General features: G+C 38.6%; 1 protein-coding gene across 1 annotated transcript in view; it reads left to right on the forward strand.

Moving 5' to 3' along the window:
* The first annotated feature begins 675 nt into the window (after positions 1-675).
* DHX32 (DEAH-box helicase 32 (putative)) overlaps positions 676-23,802 on the forward strand; it is a 28,256-nt gene continuing 5,129 nt past the window's right edge. The window contains exons 1-7 of the mRNA XM_010173881.1: positions 676-945; positions 3,630-3,823; positions 6,082-6,454; positions 8,356-8,601; positions 10,796-10,895; positions 11,025-11,183; positions 22,174-22,365. Of these exons, the coding sequence (XP_010172183.1) occupies positions 676-945; positions 3,630-3,823; positions 6,082-6,454; positions 8,356-8,601; positions 10,796-10,895; positions 11,025-11,183; positions 22,174-22,365 (1,534 nt within the window). The remainder of the gene's footprint in view (positions 946-3,629; positions 3,824-6,081; positions 6,455-8,355; positions 8,602-10,795; positions 10,896-11,024; positions 11,184-22,173; positions 22,366-23,802) is intronic.

Raw genomic sequence — 23,802 nt, forward strand, 5'->3', positions numbered from 1 at the left:
CACAGGGTATCTAAAAAGACTCTTTACTTCTCTAACTTTCTAAAACACTGCAAATAACATAAAATCAAAACATTGCCTGTTCCTGACGGACACTTTCACGCAGCAGTGACCTCCTGTTAACTGCACGCTCGCAGCCCCTGCGCTGTTTTTGCTGCACCCAGGGGTGAAACCCATTGTGTTGGGATTAGCTGCCCACATGACCATCTCTGCAATCACAATAATCACCCCGTAGCCTCCTATTCACAGGCGGGAGTGATAAAGGTCAGGCTCAGCGTGCTCCTTCCCAATTATTCTCCAGGAGCAGACAAGAGCAAACACACTGGCTGATACTCGTGGTCTGGCTTTTACATGCTACTAAAGTGCAAAAGCTACTCAGCTTCTGTTTAACATCTTTTTGGTTTAATCACCACTCTTTTGAAGTGTTTGGATGATTTTTTAAATATATTTTCTCGAGGTTCATTTGGGTTATTAAAGCACTTGAAGTGTGATCAACAGACCACAAAGACAGCTGGACCTTAAGATTGAACTTTTAAACTGAAGAGCTGGGAAATAGCAATCCTGAAGCAAGCAGAAATGGATTTCCTCAGGTTTAGGGGGCCTGAATGATCCATCAGCACACAAAGAACTCCTTCTACTACTAATGTGTTTTTGCTGGGAATAATATATGTAAGAAAAATGGAGTTGTTAACCTTTTCTCCAGAGATCCACTGCTTTTCAGAATTACTTGACTGCAGCGACGGTGATGAAGAGGAAATACTAGTATGTGGAGAAGATTTAGAGCTTAATCCTTTCGATGGCTTGCCTTACTCTTCCCGTTATTATAAACTTATGAAAGAAAGAGAAGAACTTCCAGTATGGAAAGAGAAATATACTTTTATGGAAAGTTTGCTTCATAATCAAATTGTGATTGTGTCAGGAGATGCTAAGACCGGCAAGAGCTCCCAGGTCAGTACAATATAGTTGGTTTGGGGTTTTAAAACTTATTTTTACAACATTTAACATTCTACATTTTTCAGAGTTACTATTTTATTAACATTACATATTTTCAAAACAGAAAAAAACTTTTTTGCCATGAATTTACTATTCACTGCTGTTGCCCTTTATTTATATCAGGCACATCAATATCCAGGTTGATATTACACTAGTATCTGCTTTCTGATAGCAATGGGCTGTTGCTAGGCTGAGTGCTGTGTGGTATTGCAATACAATAACATCCAGTTCTGAGGAGTTCAGCTGTGGTGTCAGCACACAGAGTTGTATTGAGTTTGGCAGTTTTCAGTGTAGAAACAGATGTGCAGCCATCTATTATAATCTGAGGTATTAAAGCCAGAGAGGGAAAGTGAAATACAGAAAGTGAATAAAGACTGAAAGCAGTCAAATATAGATTTTAAAAATATATATGGTTTATATACATTTAAATAACTTCAAATATTCACTAACTACTGACACTTACTTTATGTTTGTTCATTACAATCCATTTTTACTTGGTTGACATTGTCTTTTGGGCTTCAGGATAAGTTGACCACTGCAGAGCAGCACCTCTCAGACTGTGATTGTCAGACACAGTGTCATAAACAACAACAAAAAATATCTCAAAGTACAACCTTTTTTATACTAAATACTAAATTTAAAAATATCAAGCCCTTTCTGAACTCTTAAGACCACATGCATTAACTACTAGAGTTTAAAATTCAGGAACAAATATACACATAACCTTAGAAAAATCCTGTATAAAATATTATTGTATCCACCAGTACATGCACTATAAATTTTTGCTTTGATTCTATATCACAAGACCACATCTCAACTTGAAAACCTATCTAATATATACTTTCATATGTACCACAGAATTTATCAGCTAAACTCCTTCCCTACTGAAATTACTGGTGTATTTCCACTGTCCTCAGAGAGGCCAAGGCTAAGTGTGAAATACTTTAGGACTTACTTCAGGTTCCTTTAGTATTTTACCAATAAATCATTCCTCCTACATTTGGCCACCATTTTGTTCATTTGGAGAATTTTATTGCCTTCTCTTTAATAATAAATAACTTGTAATTTTAGTCTCTTTTTGTCCATCATGACATTGAACACCCAGTGGAAATGATAAACTCTGCAATGCCTGTGTTGGATTCAATGCATATTCTTGACTGGAAAGTGTGTCTTGGTTCTGATTATTGCTGTATCAGGAAAGAAATACAGTGGATTTGCAGGCATGTCATTAGAGAAGGTGAAAAAAGTTCTCAGGGAATGAAGGACTGAAATCAGTAGGGCTGTTTCTCAGAGAGAAATAATTGTCTTTCCCTCACTTCAGCCAAGAGTAAATGCTTTTTCCAAGAATACACTATTACTTTACAGAACTCATGTTAAAAGATATCACTGAAGCCAAGATCTCAGTTGACTCTAAACACGTAAATATCCACTAGGATGATATATTATTACAACAGAATTTGATAACAACCTAACTCTGTGACCACAGTAAGCAGAGAAGAATTTTCAAACAAGTGTTATAAGCCAAAATATTATTGTTTATGATTTGGATCAAGAGAAAACTTCCTGCAGATAAAGCTGTACGATAATTACTGTTGCAGGGCATCTCATATCTGCCAAAGACTTTGATGCTGGACTCTGCTAAAGATCATACACTGAACTAGAGACATCATACTTCTCATTGAAAATTCCTGTGTTCCTATAAAAAGGATACACACCCACCTGGTGCCTGGAATATTCTTTGGAGTGCAAAGTCTTTACCCCTTGTTATTGACTACTGTAATTGATACGAAACTTTGTGTAATAATAAACTACTTGCTAAGAAATGTTAGCTTTTTTAATTGTCCTTGAACAAATTGAATAAGAGATAACACATTGTTAGCTGGTTTTTAAACATTTTCAGGAACATAAATAACTACACAGAAATAAATGATATGTGGCTGAAGCATCCAGTTTATATATATTGATTAAGTAAAGAATTTGAAACCTAATACTATCACTAAAATAATATTTATAATGTAATTTTACTTTCTCATTACAATAACACATTAATACTTTCTAGTGTTGATTTTCTATATAAATTAGAGAGCTCCTGCATAAGTTTCTGGAGTAGTTCAGTTTCACTTAGCTTTGTTTATGGAGTAATTAATCTGAAATGACATATATTTACTCTGGCATTTGTTCAGTTGAAATCCTTTTCTTCCTAGGACACGTTTCTCATGTCAAACACCTGGATATGATATAGCATGAGCAGGTTTACCTCAGCCAGCTGAGAATCCTCTACCCACTGACATTGGGTCAATCAGCAGATGCTTAAGAGCGATACTGCTGGTGTTACTTGCTTCCCAGAGGCCAATTCTGCAATATATTTAAACTAATCCGACTCCAGTTGAGAAATTCCCAGGTAAACCTTCTAGCCCACATCCCTCCAACTATTTACTGTTTAAGATTCAGGGCCTCGGCATTTATTAAGGCAGAAAATTTCTGCGTCAGGTGCAGCTCATCCATCAGTAGCCAAGCAGGTAGTAAGCAGCAGGTGCTTAAGTCAATTTAGTTCTTCCACAGCATCTATTTATTTTCCTTTACGGTTTCTGCTAAATATGTTAAATACCAAATACATCTGTTTTCTTGTTTACTTACAGATTCCTCAGTGGTGTGCTGAGTACTGCCTTTCTGCCCACTATCAGCACGGCGTAGTCGTATGCACCCAGGTACACAAGCAGACAGCAGTGTGGCTGGCACTGCGCGTGGCTGATGAAATGGATGTCAACGTTGGCCATGAAGTGGGGTATTTTGTCCCATTTGAAAGCTGCTGTACAACAGAAACCATCTTGAGGTTTGTCTGTTTGGTTTTTAATGCCTTTAAACTAATATGTAGCTTCCAGTTCTTTGCAAGTGTGAAAGTTTGAAGCTGGCAGCGCTCCGGTCCTTAGGCTCTTCAGTGTATCATTGCTGCAGACAGAGTCAGTGAGTTACACACTTCACTTATAAAAGAGATGTAACAATACATTTATTGATATAAAATAGTGATTAACAAAGTTCAAAGGTTAATACAACATTCACTTAACAGGATTCAGTGATGAGGTTCACTGGATTATTTACTGCATAGAGGACAGGGTCAGACAAAACTGTCAGGGAGACCCTCCCATTGAGTCATGAGGTTCAGAAAGGACCCCCTTGCTCTCTAAACTCCTTCTCAGAGAGGAGTCTAGGTGCAGCTAGATCCAATCCTAGTCCCAGACTTGATCAACAGTTTATATCTAAAGGATTATATATATATATATTTATAGGCGCAATCAATCCTTCATACCACTTAGCTAAGATTTTGCAGTTTAGCAGCTATTAGTCACTTACCAAGGATCTGTTGTGGCAAGGAATCTCTCAGCCTTGAGGAGTAACCTTGAGAGGCATCCCTTCTCAAGGGGAGATCCTAGTGTGCAGCCTGCTGTCATTTCAGGAGAGCTCAATGGGCCCCTGGGCTGTCTATTGATGGAGTGAGATGATTGACCTACAGTCCTATTTGCACACGAGCTGTATTTCAGTCACTGCACGCTCAGCAAGCTCTCCACTGTTAGAGCAAGTTGCACAAGACAACCTTTGGCTATTGTCTTGTTATCCACCTCCCCTGAGCTGGATGCAGCTATCATGACCAGAGAGCATCCATGATGGTCATCACTGGTGTTCATCACTTGGACAGGGTTACAGGAGATTAAGATCAGCTGTGGGATGAGCACAGCATCACAACCATTCCACTGACGTGGTCAGAGCAGATATCCTAAGAACTGTGGGGGAACATTGCTATAGTTGCAAAAGATTTATGCATAGAGTATGAAAACAAACAAACAAACAAAAAAAAATCCAAGACTACTTTATAAAGTTGCATGTAACATTTTAAAATGCAGATACTGGAGACTTTGTGACTAATCAATAAGGTGTAAAAGGCATGAAGGAGCTATTCTGTGCTAAATTGTGGTGGAGATTTAAGTGGACAAGGTTACTGTCTGTGCAAAACTTCATTAAGCATCTCAGTAACCTCCATATCATTCTACTTTTTCTCTGTTTTCTAGTACAGGAGTGTTCGTTACTGTAAGAGAACAAGGGATAATCTATCACAAAGTAAAGATGGAATTTAAAAGCAATCAAAAATCATGGCTAGAAAAGGGTATATTCAGTGACAGGATCAAAAGCATTTAGGATGACTTTAAGAGATAAGAAATGCACTTAATGTATTAAATGTAGGCAAGTGACAGTAGTGACACAGGGATTCAGATTTTGAGCCTTTCTGAAAGCTGGAAGGGTTATTTTCTCTGGTTTCTTAATATGGCAGGCACAAACTATAAAATCTAGATCATAAGCTTTTTTCGCAGCCACTGATTTCCAGTGAGGAAGAGGATAACTCAACACTTCTGAAAATCAAGTTCAGCAGCTCTTCCTTTTGGATGTTCTTTCTCTTTCACGGGGAACTCTCTAAACCTCATCCTGCAGCATATCTTCCTGCAGCTGCTCCTGATGTGAAAAGAAGACAAATCCTACACTCTCCCACATAGAAACCTGGTTGAAGAATTCCAAGTCCTACGGAGCAACACAGCAAAAGCTGATATCCCTTAAAACAAACTTGCAATAGTAGGAATAATAGAGATAACAGTGAGGAAGCCTTACAGTACAAATTAAGACCTCATCTTGGTTCTGGCACTGCCTCAAGTCTGTGCACACACCTTATTTTCCTCATCTAAAAGTATTAGTTCCTAGCTTAAGAATTGGTTCTAGCATGCAATATGTTTAGATAGTTTGGAAGATGAAAGGCAATGTTAGTTATGATTTAAGGGCAGAAGTATTTCTTCTTTTGCCTAGAACATCCTTTCAACCATAGTGCCACTCAGTGAATTATTACATTGAGTTTTTAGCTACTAAAAGGATTCAAACATGTAGTTGAGACTGTGATACTGTCTACAAAATAGACTCTCTGTTCTTATCAAATCTTTCTTGTTAGAACAGAAAGAACAAACCTGTCCCCAGGACTTTGAAGTCATTTCTTACAATCCAACCTGACTGTTCCAAGAAACTTTGTGGAGTTTTTTTGCTTGTTTGTTGCAGATACTGTACTGATGATATGCTACAAAGGGAAATGATGTCTACGCCTCTTCTGAACTATTACGGCGTTATCATCTTGGATGACGTGCATGAAAGAACTGTTGCAACAGATGCATTACTTGGCCTTCTTAAGGATGTCTTGATATCAAGACCAGAACTGAGGCTGGTAATACTCACTGCACCTCATATGTCCAGCAAACTGCAGAATTATTATGGCAGCATCCCCTTCATCAGAGTGGAAAACAAGTACCACGCAGAGGTTGTATACTCCTGCAGCATTCAGGAAGACCACTTTCTGTCTGCACTAAGACTGCTCTTTGAGATACACCACACAAAAGAGAAGGGTAACATTGTGATCTTTCTGGCATGTGAACAAGTAAGTTATTAACCAATTTCAATATTTCTGATTTTAGTCAAGAAAATGTACATCTGTGTGTCTATCTGACCTATACATATCGTGGTACCAGCATCTAAGACACCAGACACTGCCAACAGTTTTTACCATTGCAGGTTTTTCCTACAAAGAAGTTGGTATTGTATGTTGTTGTATGGTATATAGAACACTGTATTATATATAAACTAATACAAGGATCTATCAGGTACTCTGTAGGCTTAAAGAAAAGCCACCATCCTTCTGTGTGATGGAAAAAGTAGCAAAGGTGGCATACAGGAAAAAGGGCCACAGGTGCAATGAGTTAATACACTGCAACCTATCTGGGAATTTGGTATGGGATATACCACACCTTGTGTTAACCCTGATTTGCAGGAATGGACACATGTCCAGTTTGCATAAATGTCCTACTTCACACAAATGTTTTTAACTTAAAACCTGCCTACAAGGGGTTTTTTATCGATTTGCATTCTCCTTTATGGCTACAAAGTTCCCAACCATTTGTGTACAAAAGAGCAGGAGGCAAATGCCACTCCAGAGGTACTACGTATAATCCAGGAATCTGCATGGGTAGTTTTGGGCCCCTGACTCCAAGAAGGACATGGAGGTGCTGGAGCGTGTCCAGAGAAGGGCAACAGACCTGGGGAAGGGTCTGGAGCACAAGTGTGCTGAGTTCCCTTGTGGCTGAGGGAACTGGGGGTGTTGAGCCTGGAGAAAAGGAGGCTGAGGGGAGACCTTCTGGCTCTGTGCAAGTCCCTTGGAGGAGGGTGGAGAGAGGTGGGGGTGGGTCTGTTCAACCAAGGAACAAGGGACACGACCAGAGGAAATGGCCTCAAGTTGCACCAAGGGCAGTTGAGATGGGATGTGAGGAAGAATTTCTTTGCTGAAAGGGTTCTGAGGCATTGGAAGGGGTTGCCCAGGGCAGTGGTGGAGTCCCCAAAAAAAATCCCAATAAAAGTTTTTACAGTATTTTTATCTTCTTAAACTTAATAAATAAGGTAAAGTAGGGAGGTTTCTGCATACTTAGTTCTTTTTATGTATTGTAATTGGACTAATAGTAATAATAGCAGTTCCACAATAAGAGTTTCTAAAGTGACCCAAACAAGGGAGTCACTTTTAGCCCTCCCAGTGATGGGGACAGTCAGGATTGGAGAGGGTGGGATCCTGCTGTGATGTGTTTTGACTCCAGGAGCACCAGTTCACATCGTACCTTTGCCAGCAGTGCTGGTCACCCATTCCCAGCCCTGGAGAGCTATTTCCTAGGGGACACTGCTACTCAGGGCACCCACATGCATAACATTGGTTCCAGAAAAAAGAGAAAACATTTTGGGACACCAGTGGGGTACCTGAGTATCTGCTCCAGCATTACCAGCCCTACACACGTGATGAATTTGCACCAAACTCTTTGGTACTAAATCCCTGAGGTGGATGCATCCTACATGTCCTTTTACATTTAGTGACCATTTTATTAATTTCTCAGCCTTGCTATTCCTATATTTTTGCACATCTGTGTTCTCCTAGAGGTTGGTTTGGATATGATTAAAGCCAGAGAAGACTATTTTGAAAGTTGCAGAGGAGAAAAGGGCATTTTAAAAACAAGTCCAGCTTTTCCCTGGTCTGTAGTTAGCAGATACAGTCAGTAAATTCTCACACATAGTTCTATTCCCTTTTATTTTTTTCTTTTAATTATTAATCATTTAAGATTTAAATGTTATTATAGTTTGATATATAGCTGCATTTCATTTTAGAATACAAAAGTTGCTTTAAAATTAAATATTGATATTTGTTTTTCATACTCATGAGGGGAAAAAAAAAATAATCTTTCTCCTGATTAGACTCGATGATCTTAAAGGTCTTTTCCAACCACTATGATTCTATGATTACAGGAAATTGAAAAAGCTTACCAAATGATCAGACAGGAACAGTCTAATTTAAATCCTGACCTTGGAGAACTCATCCCAGTTCCTTTATACCCCACTAAACAAGACCTAATTCTCAAACCAAATCAAGGCAAAGAGAAATGCTACAAAAAATACAGAAGAAAAGTGCTACTCACCACAAGCTTTGGGGAAGCTTTGATCTGGACTAAAAATGTAACCTTTGTCATTGATGTTGCTGTTGAAAGGAGAAAGGTTAGTAAAGTTAACTAAAATCAGTATGCCAAAAATTAACTAAGCAAAAAGGGTTTTTCAGGGTGGGGGAAAGGGAAATGTGCAGATAATAGATTGATGCAAATGGTTTCTAAAGTATCAACTATTTTTTCTATTCTTTCATAACTCAGATTCCATAATATTTTTAACATTTAAATTAACAAAATTCAAATAACTTCCATGGACATTTCATAAAAACCAAGCAAGAAAACACAATTCTTTTCTAAATTTAGTTGGAAAACAAATTTTTCAAGTTTCTAAAGCCAGATTAACACTCTCAGCTCAAGGTGACTCATTTGGGCACCAAACCAATGACATTTCATTTGCAAACTGTATCTCACCTTAGTTTTAGCCTATCAATCATCATTATCTCTTCACTATCTTATAGATAAAGCAAAATACAGTCAGTTCTTGGCTACCTATTGGCAGATTACCTGGTTAAGTAGATTAACCTCATCCCTTGTTTAATGGCCACAGATCATGTAAAACTGAAGGATGCTCATATCTTTTTAAAGCTGCTTATGCTCCTTCTGGATACATGCTTCCTTTCAAATACCTCAAAATGCTGCAATTTATTGAATTAATCTTTGTTCTTTTACAGTTCATTGTAAGTACGTCCTCAGTTCTTGTTTTCCACCCCATCCTGGGTAGGACTAGTGCAGCTACAAATGCATAGTTTATTTATTTCATTTATACAAAACTTATGTCCCAAAGAATGAGTGACTATGTAGGAACAATTAATCACATGAATAAGAAAGCTGCATCACTACAGGCTTTGTAACTGTGCAATGCATTCTGCTAGTCAAAATAAATATTCCAGTAATAGGCAAAAGAAACAATATCATAGTTTCTATATATAATCCAGAATTAAATCACCAAAATTGAAGTTAATTGTTCCCCAAATTTTGGATCCGGGATTATTAATCCTGATTAGGATTAGTAATTCAGGCAAAATCTTGGGAACCAGCACTACATTACATTTTCATTGCAAAAAATTATAACACTGTCATTTTAAAGGTTCTCATATGGGGTGTGTAAACTAACTGAGCCTCAAATCAAGGAAAATAAATTTGTCATACTTTTGTGTGAACCAAACAAAAGCCTAAAAGCAGTTTTCAGTTAGATCATGCATAACTCACCTTATTTCTGAAACTACAGCTGCCTTGGATGACAGAAATGAATCTCACTTCCATGGTAATCTGAAGCCCAAAGTGAAATTCAGTGCTTCCAGGCATCTGTGAATCAGAAATACAAAGTAATGGGAATAAATCAGCACAGTCCTCATGGCCACCAATTCACCTCTACTGGTTATACAATTTTTAATGTGATTATTTTGTCCTAACAGCTGAAGTTTAGTCCTCTAATATTCCCTCCTAATATTCAATCTATAAGGCTGATGACGGTCAGTTGAACACAGCAGGAGCAGGCAAAGTTTTGTGCAGAACAAAATCCCGTGCAAGTCTTGTAGTTGGGATCTATCATAAATTTACCCAAGGGAAAAAAAAAAAATTGTCCCCTGCACTGAAGCATATTTTATCCTTTTTATTAATACCCTGCTTAAAGTAGACAGTCGATTCAGATGACATGACTAGAAAGTTGCCTTATCCAGATGTTATATGTTTTGCTGTACACCGCAGAAGCTTATGGACATCATCGTGTGGTCAGAATGGTGAGTGAATCAGTTTAATCAAAATAAAGTACAATTAAGAAAAAAATTAAAACTGGCCATCATACATCTTTGACACAAGTCCTTGTCTCCTGGACTGACCTGATAGATTTCAGCATTAAGACAAAAAATCTGGAGTTATAGAACAAAATGTTATCAGACAACGTTGGGATTCTGTCATTGGAAGAAATAAATAACCTTTTTTGATGCTTTTTTTCATGGTACCATAGATATAATCATTTTGTGCTTTAGTAAGGTACATTTCTTCAGAAAAAGACATTTATCTCAGAGTATACTTACGGAGTTATTGCAGAACTTAAATGTCTGTCGATTTATCAAAGTGCTGACTGCTTTCATTTCAAAGTTGGTGAAATAACGTAGTATAAAAAGAAATGAAACTGTTACTACACTTTCTGTAAAATAACCTAGACAAAAAATTCCATATAGATCATTAATATTCTTGTAGTCTTCACTTACCTATCTGATGCTTCATATCTCTTTCATTTAAAGGTGTACAATCCTAGAATCAGAGCAGACTCTGTTATAACGGAGCCTATCAGCAAAAGTCAAGCAGAGATGCATAAACAAATTCTGGGCATGTCTTCATCAGGTAGAATTATTAGCTCAAAATTTAAATTAATTAGCTCAATTTATTAACAGAATCAATGTGGCAATGCAAAAAAATATAAATAAATAAATAAATAAATAAATAAGTTAATTTTCCTGAAATCTCTTCCAGGAAAACTGTTCTGCTTATATCCTGAAGAATTTACATACAAAGAAATGAAACCACATCTACCAGCCAAAATACAGGAATCAAACCTAACGAGCATGGTTCTCTTCCTGAAGAGGATGGATATAGCTGGCTTAGGACACTGTGACTTCATAAGCAGACCAGGTAATGATGATGCACCCATTTTCCATACTTTTATTATTATTATTGCAGTTCTTTAAAGATCAATTTTGCCCTGTTATTCACAGTATTGTTGTTTATTGAAGTACTTGTAATAATATTGGCACTGCTTTTACCACTTACCTGCTAGAACAGTTCACAATGCAGCAGTTGCACTTAGAAAAACAGTACTGAACTGTTTGCTCTCAAAAAGATCATAAAGTATCTGAATGGAATTGGAATGAAATAATAAAAAAAATCAAATACTTTCTCATCTGGGTTTCATATTATTTTCCTGGAACCCACAAAGAAAATTTGTGTCCCATTGTACAAGGCATTGTACAGATATCTAACAAAATATATTCCTTTAATCAAAAGTTTACAACCCAAATAAACGACTGTTGTTACTCAGGAGATATATTTGGAGGAAATCAGCTCTCTTATCCTCCTCCAGCATCTCCCACCTCAAATTTACAATAAGCTGTTACTTAAGGACAATATTATTTATAAAATAAACCCAAATAAACTTTCAATACCAGACAGGGAATACTCTGAATGTTGAAGTAAGAGTGTGAAGAAAGTGGTTGCTTTTTTATTATTATTATTCTGACTTCATATTTTAGGGCTTTTTCTATGGAAGGATATTCTCCTCTGTTCTGACCTAACACAAAACCCAAGTACCACTGCAGATTCTGTTGTTCATTTGAAGCCAGTTAAAGTGAGGGAGATAGCACTGATTTCACTATTTGGGGTTCATGTGACCTCTTGCTAGCTTCATTCATGATAATTTTCCAGTGTAAATAGGAAGAATTCTTATACTACCTTCTCTTTCCTCATGACCATACACAAAATTAGAATGATCACCTGTCCTGTCTGGGGTTCATGTGACCTGTTGCTAGATTCATTCATGATAATTTTCCAGTGTAATTCTTATATTACCTTCTCTTTCTTCATGTCCATACACAAAATTAGAATGATCACCTGTCCTTTATATGTTGTGCACCATAATTAATTAGTAATAAAGAGTTTAATTCCCACTGTTGGATGTTGTGATAGATTGTAAGTGGAATTTTTATGTAGAATTTATTCTGCTTTTCCCTTGTCTGCCTGTTTAGCAGAAACATGCCTAAAAGAAATGTGAAAAAAAACCTGGCCAGTCTGAGGTAACAAATTCAAGACTGATGAGAATCAGGGTATTTTGGACTTGTGAGTGTCACCTCGTGTTGAATCTAGGAAATTTTCACGGAATATGATTATGGAATACAGCTGGCTTCAACTCAAATTTATAAAGTATTTTACATTAAAAAAAAATCAATAATTCTAAAATGTATTAGCACTTTTACTGCAGATGAAGAAAGTTGTTCTTGAACCGTAGAACGAATTAGTAAAGTCACATTAGGAAAAGCATTCAATATTTTTAGACCTAAAGCAGAAGAGAGACAGTTGGTATTCATAGAGAATGAAATGCTACAGGCACTTCAGGATTTCAGAGACGTAGGAATTCTAAGTTTTGTCTGGATTTTTGAGATAATGCAGCTGAAGAAAGCATCTTGCCGATGTGTACAAAATTTATAAAAGCATTTGGTGAATGCATCAGCTTTACTTGGACAGGCATCAAATACGAAAAAGCTTTTGCTAACTAGATCAAAAGTGCGAGGTCGAGGTACTGAAAAGTTTGAGGAATTACTGAAACAGTGTGAGGAATGTTAGACAAACTGCTTGAACAAAGAAAAAAGTCCCACAAACACTGTAGGGGGCCCACTGAAAGGAGATGAGAAAGTCTGCACAATTTCCTGGTCTCCTTCCCGTCTTAAGGCCTCACATAATTAAACATTTGAAACATTGCTTTAATTGTCTAGTACAACTCTTTATCCTAGGATAGATCACACATTGGCTTTCTTTGCCTTGGGGCTTTCTTCTCCCCTACTTCTAAGCAGGCAGCAAACCTCTTTCCTACTAACACTTCAGTGATAACCCTACCACGGCTCTCCAGAGATGACTATAAAGCCCACACTACCAGAATACAGTGAAATACCTGGTGTGAAATACATTTGTCTGAAAGAAACAGGAATACTGAAGTAAGCACAGTTGGAAGGGGAATTAGTTATTCTATTAGACCAACAGAGAAAACTCAAAACAGATGTCAAGCTTTCAACCACATAAAACCTTCTTTTGGGCCCTTCATCCTCCTGAGAGCTTTGGGACAATGATCTCAGCCTGCGAAAGCCCAATTTTTCTCATTCTGTGCTGAGATAGCCACAAAATCTTCCAGCAGAAGCAGAGACCGACTCTGAAGTGACACCATGGAGCCCTTGATGCCCAACTGCAAATATGTCTGGTACCCAGTTAAAGGGTAGCCCTGAAAATTTTTGACTGCTAGTCATAAGACCAAGGAGATGTTACACCTTTCTGGATTATGTGCTGCAGAGGAGGCAAAGAGAAGAGCTATCAGACATGGAAAGCATCCTTTCTTAAGCAAGAGATTGTGGCTGTTCAGAAAGGCTTCATTGTCTTTGTGGCAATTCATTTAGTAGCATAATCCTTCTGTAACCTGAAGTGATGGAGAAGGCTGAGGAAAAGGAGGAGGGGTCTCTGAGATGGTAAAAAAACCTCAGTGACAAAGATGAGCAATAAAGCTCAAAAAACAAGCGGTGTGGCTTTTCTAACCCTATGGAAACTCCTGGGCATAACAGTTCTTATTCTCATCTACTAACAATGTACATAAAGCAAATTGGCCCACTCTCAACTGAACATGGTGCAAGATCAACTGGATCCCAAAAAACTCCACAAACAGAAAGACATGGCAGTAATTCACATAATCACAGAATTGCCTGGATTGAAAAAGACATTTAAGATCATCAAGTCCAGTCATTAACCATATTCCATATGCTCTCCTTTGACTTGGCCAAGTCAAGTGCTGTTCAGAGCATACAGATACTAACAACACAAATAGCCTTTCTATTTCTCCCCAGCACAGTTTGTCCTGGGCTTGACTATTCTATGTCTCTTCATCTCCTTGGACTTTATTTCCCTTTGGTACAAGGGAGTAAACACACCACAATATCTCCCATGTGCCATACATGCCATAGGTTTTCCTGTGCACCGTTTCTGATCAGCTAACCTTCTCAAGTTTTCTTTCCAATTGAACCAGATGGAGGCTTTGGGTTTCTTTAACTCAAGCTGAATTTCTCCTAAAAAAAAATAATGTTTTAGCTGTGATGACAGAGGAACTTATGGACATGAACTGGTGAACAAGCAAATCAAAAGTACACCAAAATTCAGAGCAAGAATTCTACTCTACTAGCAAGAATTCCCTCTACTCTGCTCTTGTAAGGCCCCACCTGGAATACTGCGTCCAGTTCTGGAGCCCCCATCACAAGAGAGACCTGGAGCAGTTAGAACAAGTCCAGAGGAGGCCACCAGGATGATCCGAGGGCTGGAGCACCTCTCCTGTGAGGACAGACTGAGAGAGTTGGGGCTGTTCAGCCTGGAGAAGAGAAGACTCCGGGGAGATCTTATAGCGGCCTCCCAGTACCTGAAGGGGCTACAAGAAAGCTGGGGAAGGACTTTTCATAAGGGCAGAACAAGGGGAAATGGGTTTAAACTGAAAGAGGGGAGGTTTAGATGAGATATTAGGAAGAAGTTCTTCACTGTGAGGGTGGTCAGACACTGGCCCAGGTTGCCCAAGGAAGTTGTGGATGCCCCCTCCCTGGAAGTGTTCAAGGCCAAGTTGGATGAGACTTTGAGCAACCTGGTCTAGTGGAAGGTGTCCCTGCTGATGGCAGGGGGGGTTGGAACTGGATGATCTTTAAGGTCCCTTCCAATCCTAACCATTCTATGATTCTATGAATTCAAAGACAAGTAATTCACAATCTGTTCCCTGTACACAAAGCAGAGAACACAGAGCAGATTAAGTAAAGAAACAAAAATTACACCAGTAAAACATTTTATTTCTGCTTAACAACAATGTGTGCAAGTTTTTCCTCTGTTGCTCTTTGAGGAAAAATAAAAGGATGGATTAACTCTGACTCATTACTGCATTATGAAAGCAACAAACATGTCAGGCTTACAGCTGCTGCATTTAATTCACGCTTATAATCGAGACGAGCAAATGCAGCAGACTTGTTACCCTGCTTAGAATTCATGAGCCACAGGAAAATGTATTTGGCGCTGCAGTTCTGAAGTGCATTATTTGAATTCGTGTGCCACTATCATAGAGATGTCTTCACATTTTTATCAGTTAATCAGCTAGATCTTTACTGTGTTATATAATGGGATAAAGGAATTCCTTTCCCACAGATTTCAGCAATATCGTGTATTTTTGTAAATCACTGGAAAATCCTTATTTAAACTACGCAAATCAGTAAAAAGATGAAGCCGTGTAAAATTTCCATGTAAAAAAATCAAGGTGAAAGCAGTTTAGAATCATAGAATGGTTTGGATTGGAAGGGACCTTAAAGCTCATCCAGTTCCAACCCCCCTGCCATCAGCAGGGACACCTTCCACTAGACCAGGTTGCTCAAAGCCACATCCAGCCTGACCTTCAACACTTCCAGGGAGGGGGTGCAGATTCTGTGTTCATGCAGAATTACCACAAACAATTTTCAGATTAAAATAGTCGTTGATGGTCATAGATACCATGATATTTGAGAGCTATGCTATTATAACCCCACAGAGAATATATTTCTAGAATGTCCATAATAACAAGAGTTGCATAAATGCATACAATTTCAAATTTTTATAGAAACAAAATTTGTTTGTGTATTTTTTCATTGGAAAAAGACTGTTAAAGACAGAAACTCAACGCACCATGTAAGGTCTGCCCAACAGAGATCACTTCATGGCAGATTTATCATCTTTAGTTCACTTACTGATTTTTTGATGTTTTAATTTCTGTATTTCATCAATTAAATAGTATTATATATCTCCTAATGAAAAGCTTTCTGATAGCATAGACATGGCCACATACTTCATATTCTGTACTGCACAAATCAGTGGAAAAGCATAAAAGGAACTGGAGGAGGTAAGGACAACACAGTCCAGGAGGCAAAGTACTGACTGTACAACCATGTATCCATGGGACAAGAGGGTCAGGTTGTACAGTCAATACTTTGTCCCATATCCATGGGACAAGAGACACCAGGAATGGGTGTCAGGGCAGTCAGTATAGCCCAACAACTGAGCACATGCCACACTGCATGTAGACAACTGCTTAGAATAGGGAGCTGGTATCACAAAGGGCATCCCAAAAATGAGAAGGGGTAGCCCAGGACCGTGGGACTACTCTCATGTCATTTACTAGACAGTAACAAAAGAAACCAAAGTGATTAAATATTTTTATATATAGGGTGGCCATGAGGAAAAGGTTCTTGAGGCAGAGGGTGGTGGAGCACTGGAACAGGCTCCCCAGGGAGGTGCTGATGGCACCAAGCCTGACAAGATTCCAGCAGCATTTGGCCAAGGCCCTCAGGGACATGGTGTGAATGTTGGGCTTGTCCTGTGCAGGGACAGGAGTTGGACTCCATGATCCTTGTGGGTCCCTCCCAACTCACCACATTCAATGCCTCTATGACACTCTTTGTGGATATACTACATTTTGCACAGTCATGTGCATGGTTTGAGGATGACACAAAGCAGATAGAAAAGCAACTTCACTGAACAGTCAGCGCTACCCCTGGTGTGAGGCTGTAACTTGGTATATTTATGTAAGGAAAATGCAGATCAGTCCCTGTCCTGGCTGTCCCTCCTGGCAGAAAAGCACAGTAGGGGCCATTAGCAGCCAGTCTGGAGGGGAGAAGCAGCAGCATAAGGGAGAATGGCAAGACTGCAAAGTATGAGTTTGGAAAAGTAACTTTTAATGATCAAATATGATTTCAAAATAACAGTTATTGAATTGGTGACATCAGAGCATGACAGACTATTAAAAAACAAAAAAGTACCTCAGATGTTATAGGGGAAAAAAGAGAATCAAGATAAAACCTGCACACAGAAGCTTGTCCTCACAGAAGAAAAACCTTTGCATAATTTGAAGAAAACTTGGCACTAGATTTCTCCGTATCTTCAGTTTGCTATCCAAGGAGCAATGTTAAAAAACAATAACAGAAAACACCATTCTCCAGAATATTCTCCCTGCAGTAATTGCTTTGGCAGCTTTTCATGCTGTTAAGCCTAACAGAAGCTGGAAAAAAAAACTTGTGGGTTTGCCAGACAGCAAATCAGCTCTTTAAAGACAATGTCCCTTCACCTGACACTCATGTCAGCTCTGACTTTCTAACAGTTATTCCTATGGCAAGATCTATCAAAAAGCAGATATTTTACATAGTCAAACTTTTCAGAGTAGGAGACCAGAACACAGGACCTGTAGATCCTCCAGATAAGCACGATATGGCAATTAAATGGACTATTAAGAATAATGAAATCTACATTTCATTCCTATCTCTAATATTCACTTATTACAGAACTTCTGGCAAATCGCTGTATCACTTGCTTCCTTATGCAACTAGAATAATACTTCTGTTGTAATTTAACCCTCAGATAAATTATTTCAATGCTAACAATAATATCTAGTTAGTTATTTGCTTTGTTAAGCCTAAGTATGATCAAGAGTAGGATCTATATTTATATAAAACTGGTCAGATTTCCCAAGATAAATCCAAACCAATCAAGTCTTAATTAGCCAAAAATACAGGCAAGGGAAAGAAAATACCGGAGAAGGAAATACCTTTTAAACTTCCAGGGATATGACAGTTTCTTGTTGAAAGCACAGGACACATTTTGAGAGCTTCTTTTTAACTTTTCTCCTGTGAAAACAGCAGTTGAGTCACAAAGCCTTGTGGTTTGCTCGATGGCAGCAGCAGCTGGTGTTGGCAAGCAGCCCTAAAAATAGTGATACTTGCTAGAAATCATTATAAAACAATGCAGATTTCTGTTCTTTAAAGAAGAGCTTCCATATCTAAACATTTACACTACTTTTGATTTATCATAGTTTTTATTTAAATAGGAACCATACCATAAAGAACTCTCAAAGGAGCATTTGCTGGTTTTGCAAGGGCTTCTTATTCACTGAGTTTGTGCCTCAAAATGCAGACCCATATCTGAAAGCCCTAATTTTTTGTTTTCTTTACTGTTTCTTCACCTGTCTTACCCTTTCTAACACAATAAAACTGCAGGTGTCTTCTATTTCTTTTTTCTTCTTTTTTCTTTAAATGCTCACAGCAAAGTAGGGAAGTAATTTGTGCTTATAAATCTCAAGGCAACTAACGCTAGGGCATAAAAATGCAAATTACTGATGCTATCAGGGGACTGAAATTCGCTGCCATATAACCATATATTTTGTAAATTCTAGCACAAGCTACTTTGTTGATTTCTGGAAATTAGCTTTCCATGATTTCCTAGTAATTACTATATGTCTGAGTGACCATTTTACTCTCCCTGTATTTTCAATCACTGGTATCTATTTCCTGTCACTGACTCTTATTATTCCTCAGCTGTTACTTTTCATTTCTTTAAACATCCTAATTATTTTCTTCTCAGACACTTTAGCTTTTGCAAAGGCTCTTCTTTTATCCCATTAAACCTCATATGTCTGATAACAAATGTTCTCTCTCGATAGAAACCCCTCCTGTTGTAGAGGCAGAGATATGAACTCTTAATAATGAAATGAAACAGGTCCACAGTTTTAACAGCAATTTATAGACTCCTGAGAGAATTTATCTGAAAATTAATAGTAAATGTTCTAAATTAAGTGAAAGCATAATACTAACAGATTTACATGCTGGAGAAGTTCTGTAAAAGCTCATGGAAGTGGAATTAATAAATTATTTTTTTTCCTTCAGACATTAATAACAGAAAAGCGTTTGCTTGCTTCCCATTTTACTTTTTTCTTTACTTCATTATAACTAGTTAATTACAGAGTGATGCCAATAAACTAACAATTCACTGTCAACGAAGTAAAAACCCAAACTCAAGATTTTCTTGCAGGAAGGCAGGGTATCAAGCTTTCCTTGATTTTAATCTTCATGATGCAGAAGCAGCCCACCAGACAGGTTCTCATTTATAATGAATTCAAGCAATAAATTCTTTCTAGTCATCTGCTAATGAAGATACAAGAACAAATACACACCTTGTCTGTGTGGGTTGCTGTGGTTGTTTTTTGGGTTTTTTTGTCTTTTTTTTTTAATTTAGAGATTTTTTTTGACATGAATATGCAAAGTGACAGCAGCCCACAGAAGTCTGAAATATTGCCAGTACAGTCCTTAGTTTCCCAGTACTGGGTATGAGGCCAAGTCCTGCTGTAGTGGAATTTTTACCATCAAATTCAACAGGACTAGAATTTAACTTGTTATCCATAAGACAGAGAGAATCTATCAAACAGTTCCTTCAACTGGAATAAGCAGAAAGTTGCTGCAGTGATAGGAGAGCAGTTATGAATTCAAACTCATAAAAGATATTGACCCTTACAATAAGGCCTGGAGTAGAAACCTACATTTGAAAAGAGCTGGAAGGAAAAAACCTTCACACTTCAAGAGTTCCCAAATTTCCACCAATGTCCTAGAATGGTCTGGGTTGGAAAGGACCTTAAAGCTCATCCAGTCCCACCCCCCCTGCCATCAGCAGGGACACCTTCCACTAGACCAGGTTGCTCAAAGCCTCATCCAACCTGGCCTTGAACACTTCCAGGGAGGAGCAGACACAGCTTCTCTGGGCAACCTGGGACACTGTCTCACCACCCTCACACCAAAGAATTTCTTCCTCACATCTCATCTCCATCTCCCCTCTGCCACTTTCAAGCCATCACCCCTTGTTCTGTAACTACCTGCCCTTGTCCAAAGTCCCTCCCTGCCCTTCCTGGAGCCCCTTCAGGTACTGGGAGGCCACTATAAGATCTCCCCAGAGCCTTCTCTTCTCCAGGCTGAACAGCCCCAACTCTCTCAGCCTGTCCTCACAGCAGAGCTGCTCCAGCCCTCGCATCATCCTGGTGGCCTCCTCTGGACTCGTTCTAACAGGTCCATGTCTCTCTTGTGTTGGGGGCTCCAGAGCTGGACACATTTCTGTCATGTTCTAGCAATTACTTTTTGGAGAGTGTAGGCTTGGCAACTTCTACTCAGCCCTCAGGTTCGCTCTTTGTAGCCCCAGAACTGTAGCCACCATGGTTGTACATAAAGCTCTTCTATGCTCGTTCTGCCACAGGGACCTACTTTAATCAACAGCAGATTTCCTACAGATCTGCTGAAGTTCTCATTTTAAGTACTTATTTGCTTAATCCTGTCCTTTCAGACATGTTTTCTTATCACTGCAACTGTGAGGATCTGAATTTATTACACCATTCTTTCAGCAGAACAAAGTGTTGCTGAAAAAAAAACCACTTAAAGGCTAATTTTTTCAAAATCTTAAAAAAAAAAAAAAGGCAGAATAACACTTCACTTTCTTCTGGCATCATCTATCAAAAGAAAAAGCAGTCAATAATAGTAGACAGGTTGGGGTATACATACGCTGATTCTGTCTTCCACTGACTCAGATGCAGAAAAGCAAGAGAAAGTGGGGGGAAAAAAACCCAACAACAACAAAAAAGGGTAAAGGAGAAATTCAGCTAGATACCTGATGAGAAAGGGGAGTCTTTGTCAAACTCCTTTGCTATTTACTCCCATCCAGCTGCAATGATCAGAAGAGCTGCTGCAAATGGCATCTTTTGCTCCATCAAGAAATAACTGATGAGATATAATGGTAATTGATGAAAAAGGCATGTTTGTGTCCATGTGTATAAGCCATTTTCTGTATCTTCAGTTTTGTGGGTTATTGATTTCATTCACCCCCATCCAAGAAAGAAGATTACCTATGATTTGTGGAGTTACTCCTCATAGACTAAGCTTAATATGCCATTGATCAAATCTGAATTAATTGAACAATTAATTGAATTAATTGTTGATACTCCAGCAGTCCTCAGGAAAAGTACATGTGGAGCAATTTATCCTGAAAGCTCAGTGTTCAACGTATGCAGAAGCAAACACTCCTGGCAGGTCTCCACTTGCATTTATCTAACACCTAAGATACAAACCCCATCAATTCAGTCTTCATTTTCCTCTGCTTTCACTGCTCAGATGTCCATCTTAAACCATAAACTCTGACTCATTGTATCTTTCATGTTTGCCTCTGTTCAAGTCCATCTCATATATTTCCTACTCACTGAGTGGCCCAAATTCACTTCTTTCCTACTTTTTCCCCAAATTACTCTCTCAGCCTACCTAATTATTTTCCTAGATTAATTCATTATTTTTTCTGCCTCACTGTTCTCACTTCTACCTATGTAGGTCATAAAGAAGTTATAACCTACAATAAGGGAAAATTGAACTTTTAATTTTGTGCAGTGAGAATGTAGAGCCAATTGCTGGGGAGACATTTTCTTTTACTATGTTCCCATTTTTCTTCTGACATCATGATAAAATATGTAAAAAAATAATCATAATTTTTTAAAAAAGGCAACCAAGAGAACTCCAAATATCTGCAAGACTGATTAAGACAGCTACAACTTCTGTAAGTGCTTGTCTTTTGGTTATAATCCTCTTTCCTAGAGCTGTTGTGTATCTCTCAACACCCCACAAATGTGACAAACCCTCTTTAAAAAGAACGAACACGCATACAAAAAAGACCTGATACTGTCAATAGCACAAGGAATTTTTGACATGGTCTGGGTGCAATTACACTAATCAGCACTTGCTGTGTCCTGACTTTTGACAAAAACTGCTCTGATACAAAAAAAATCAACAAAGTTATTTGCAGCCCTGTAATTGTCGCCCCTTATTTCCTTCCGCCAGAATGTTCTCAGCCTTCCGTTCAAGTCATTTATTACTTTTTATTCTTACCCGTTGTCAAATGATAGAAGCTGACTTCTACCATTTTCACACAGGAAATATACAACTGAAATATTATAATGAGGATTCAGGCACTCATTTGTATGTAGCCATTCTCAAAAATTTGAATTATCTTTCCTTTTTATTAGCTCCTGAAAACCTTATGCAGGCTTTGGAAGATCTTGATTATCTAGCAGCCCTGGATAATGATGGAAACCTTTCTGAATTTGGAATTATCATGTCAGAATTTCCCCTGGATCCACAACTGTCAAAGTCAATTCTGGCTTCGTGTGAATTTGAGTGCGTTGATGAAATGCTCACCATCGCGGCCATGGTAACAGGTACTGGAAATATTGTCCTACTGCATGGCTTGTGCCACCTGCCAACTCCACGTAGACTCTGATTTCAAAGTCTATCCACAAAGGCAACCCAAAGGCAAACTTTTGTTATCCACATCCTGCTTATTTCAAGTAAATGACTATCTTTGGCTGTTTAAGTCTTTACTTTAAGCATACAAGTAATGAATTTGTAAGTAGTGTTCCAATTCCGTGCTTCAGATGCCCCGTTAACTCCCAATGTTTGGTTAAATACACAGAACATACCTTCAAAATGAACTTTCTTATCTCATATCCATGTATATTTGTTACAGAGTGAAGCAGCAAATTAGGGGAAGTTCCAGTTGAAAATACTGATCTGTTGACCCACAAAGAATTACTTTGTGGTCTTGTTTCTCTGGTTTAAATATTTTATAAAACTAACACAAGCTTAAGTATCCATCCCATTCTGTCCTGATGGATCACTCTGCTCCTACATGCCACTGTGAGACAAAGCAGCTGGCTCCAAACACTGGACACCTGAAGTCTGGAGCAAGAACATTTATATTAGAAGGTTGTTAACTACAGAACTTCTTTAATTTGATGTGACAGAGCTTTCAAACCAACTATTAAACCCCAGATATATAAAACCTATTAGTTCTATAAAAGCTGCTCTTGAAATAAGGCCAGTTAATGACAGAACAAGGAAATGGCTTTAAATTGGAAGAGGGGAAGTTTAGATTAGATATTAGGAAGAAATTCTTCACTGTGAGGGTGGTCAGATACAGGTTGCCCAAAGAAGTGGATGCCTCCTCCCTGGAAGTGTTCTCGGCCAGGTTGGATGAGGCTTTGAGCAACCTAGTCTAGTGGAAGGTGTCCCTGCTGATGGCAGGGGGGTTGGAACTGGATGATCTTTAAGGTCCCTTCCAACCCAAACCATTCTATGATTCTATGAAATCTTAATACATCAAAGATGCACAAAATCAAAGATTTTAGGATGGCTGAGAGGAAGGTGACTCCAGAAGGAAGTTCAAATAGCAAATAATGACAATGATGTCTCAGGATCCCACCAGATAGTGCAGGACAGGACTAGACTTAAAGATTCTTTCAGGTCCCAGCGTTACACAGTGATGTTGGCTTCAGCAATATTTAGCACTATGCTACTGGTTTGATGGTATAACCCTAGTATGGAATCAATGCTTGAGAGCTAGCTACTGCTCAACAGCCACAGCTTAACCTTGCCTGTAGAGAATGTTTTGGCATGGCATTATCGTGCTGTGCCCAGAGGGAATATCCTAGGCTCAGAAATTGGTGAGGAGTCTTAGGCAGCAATGACATGAACCCAAAGGACACCAATCCCAGAATGGTTGGGGTTGGAAGGGACTTCAGGAGATCATCTAGTCCAACCCCCCTGCCAAAGCAGGTTCCCTACAGCAGGTTGCACAGGAAAGTGTCCAGGTGGGT

Source organism: Antrostomus carolinensis, unplaced genomic scaffold, assembly GCF_000700745.2.
Source record: "Antrostomus carolinensis isolate BGI_N321 unplaced genomic scaffold, ASM70074v2 scaffold2398, whole genome shotgun sequence".
Taxonomy (NCBI): Eukaryota; Metazoa; Chordata; class Aves; order Caprimulgiformes; family Caprimulgidae; genus Antrostomus; species Antrostomus carolinensis.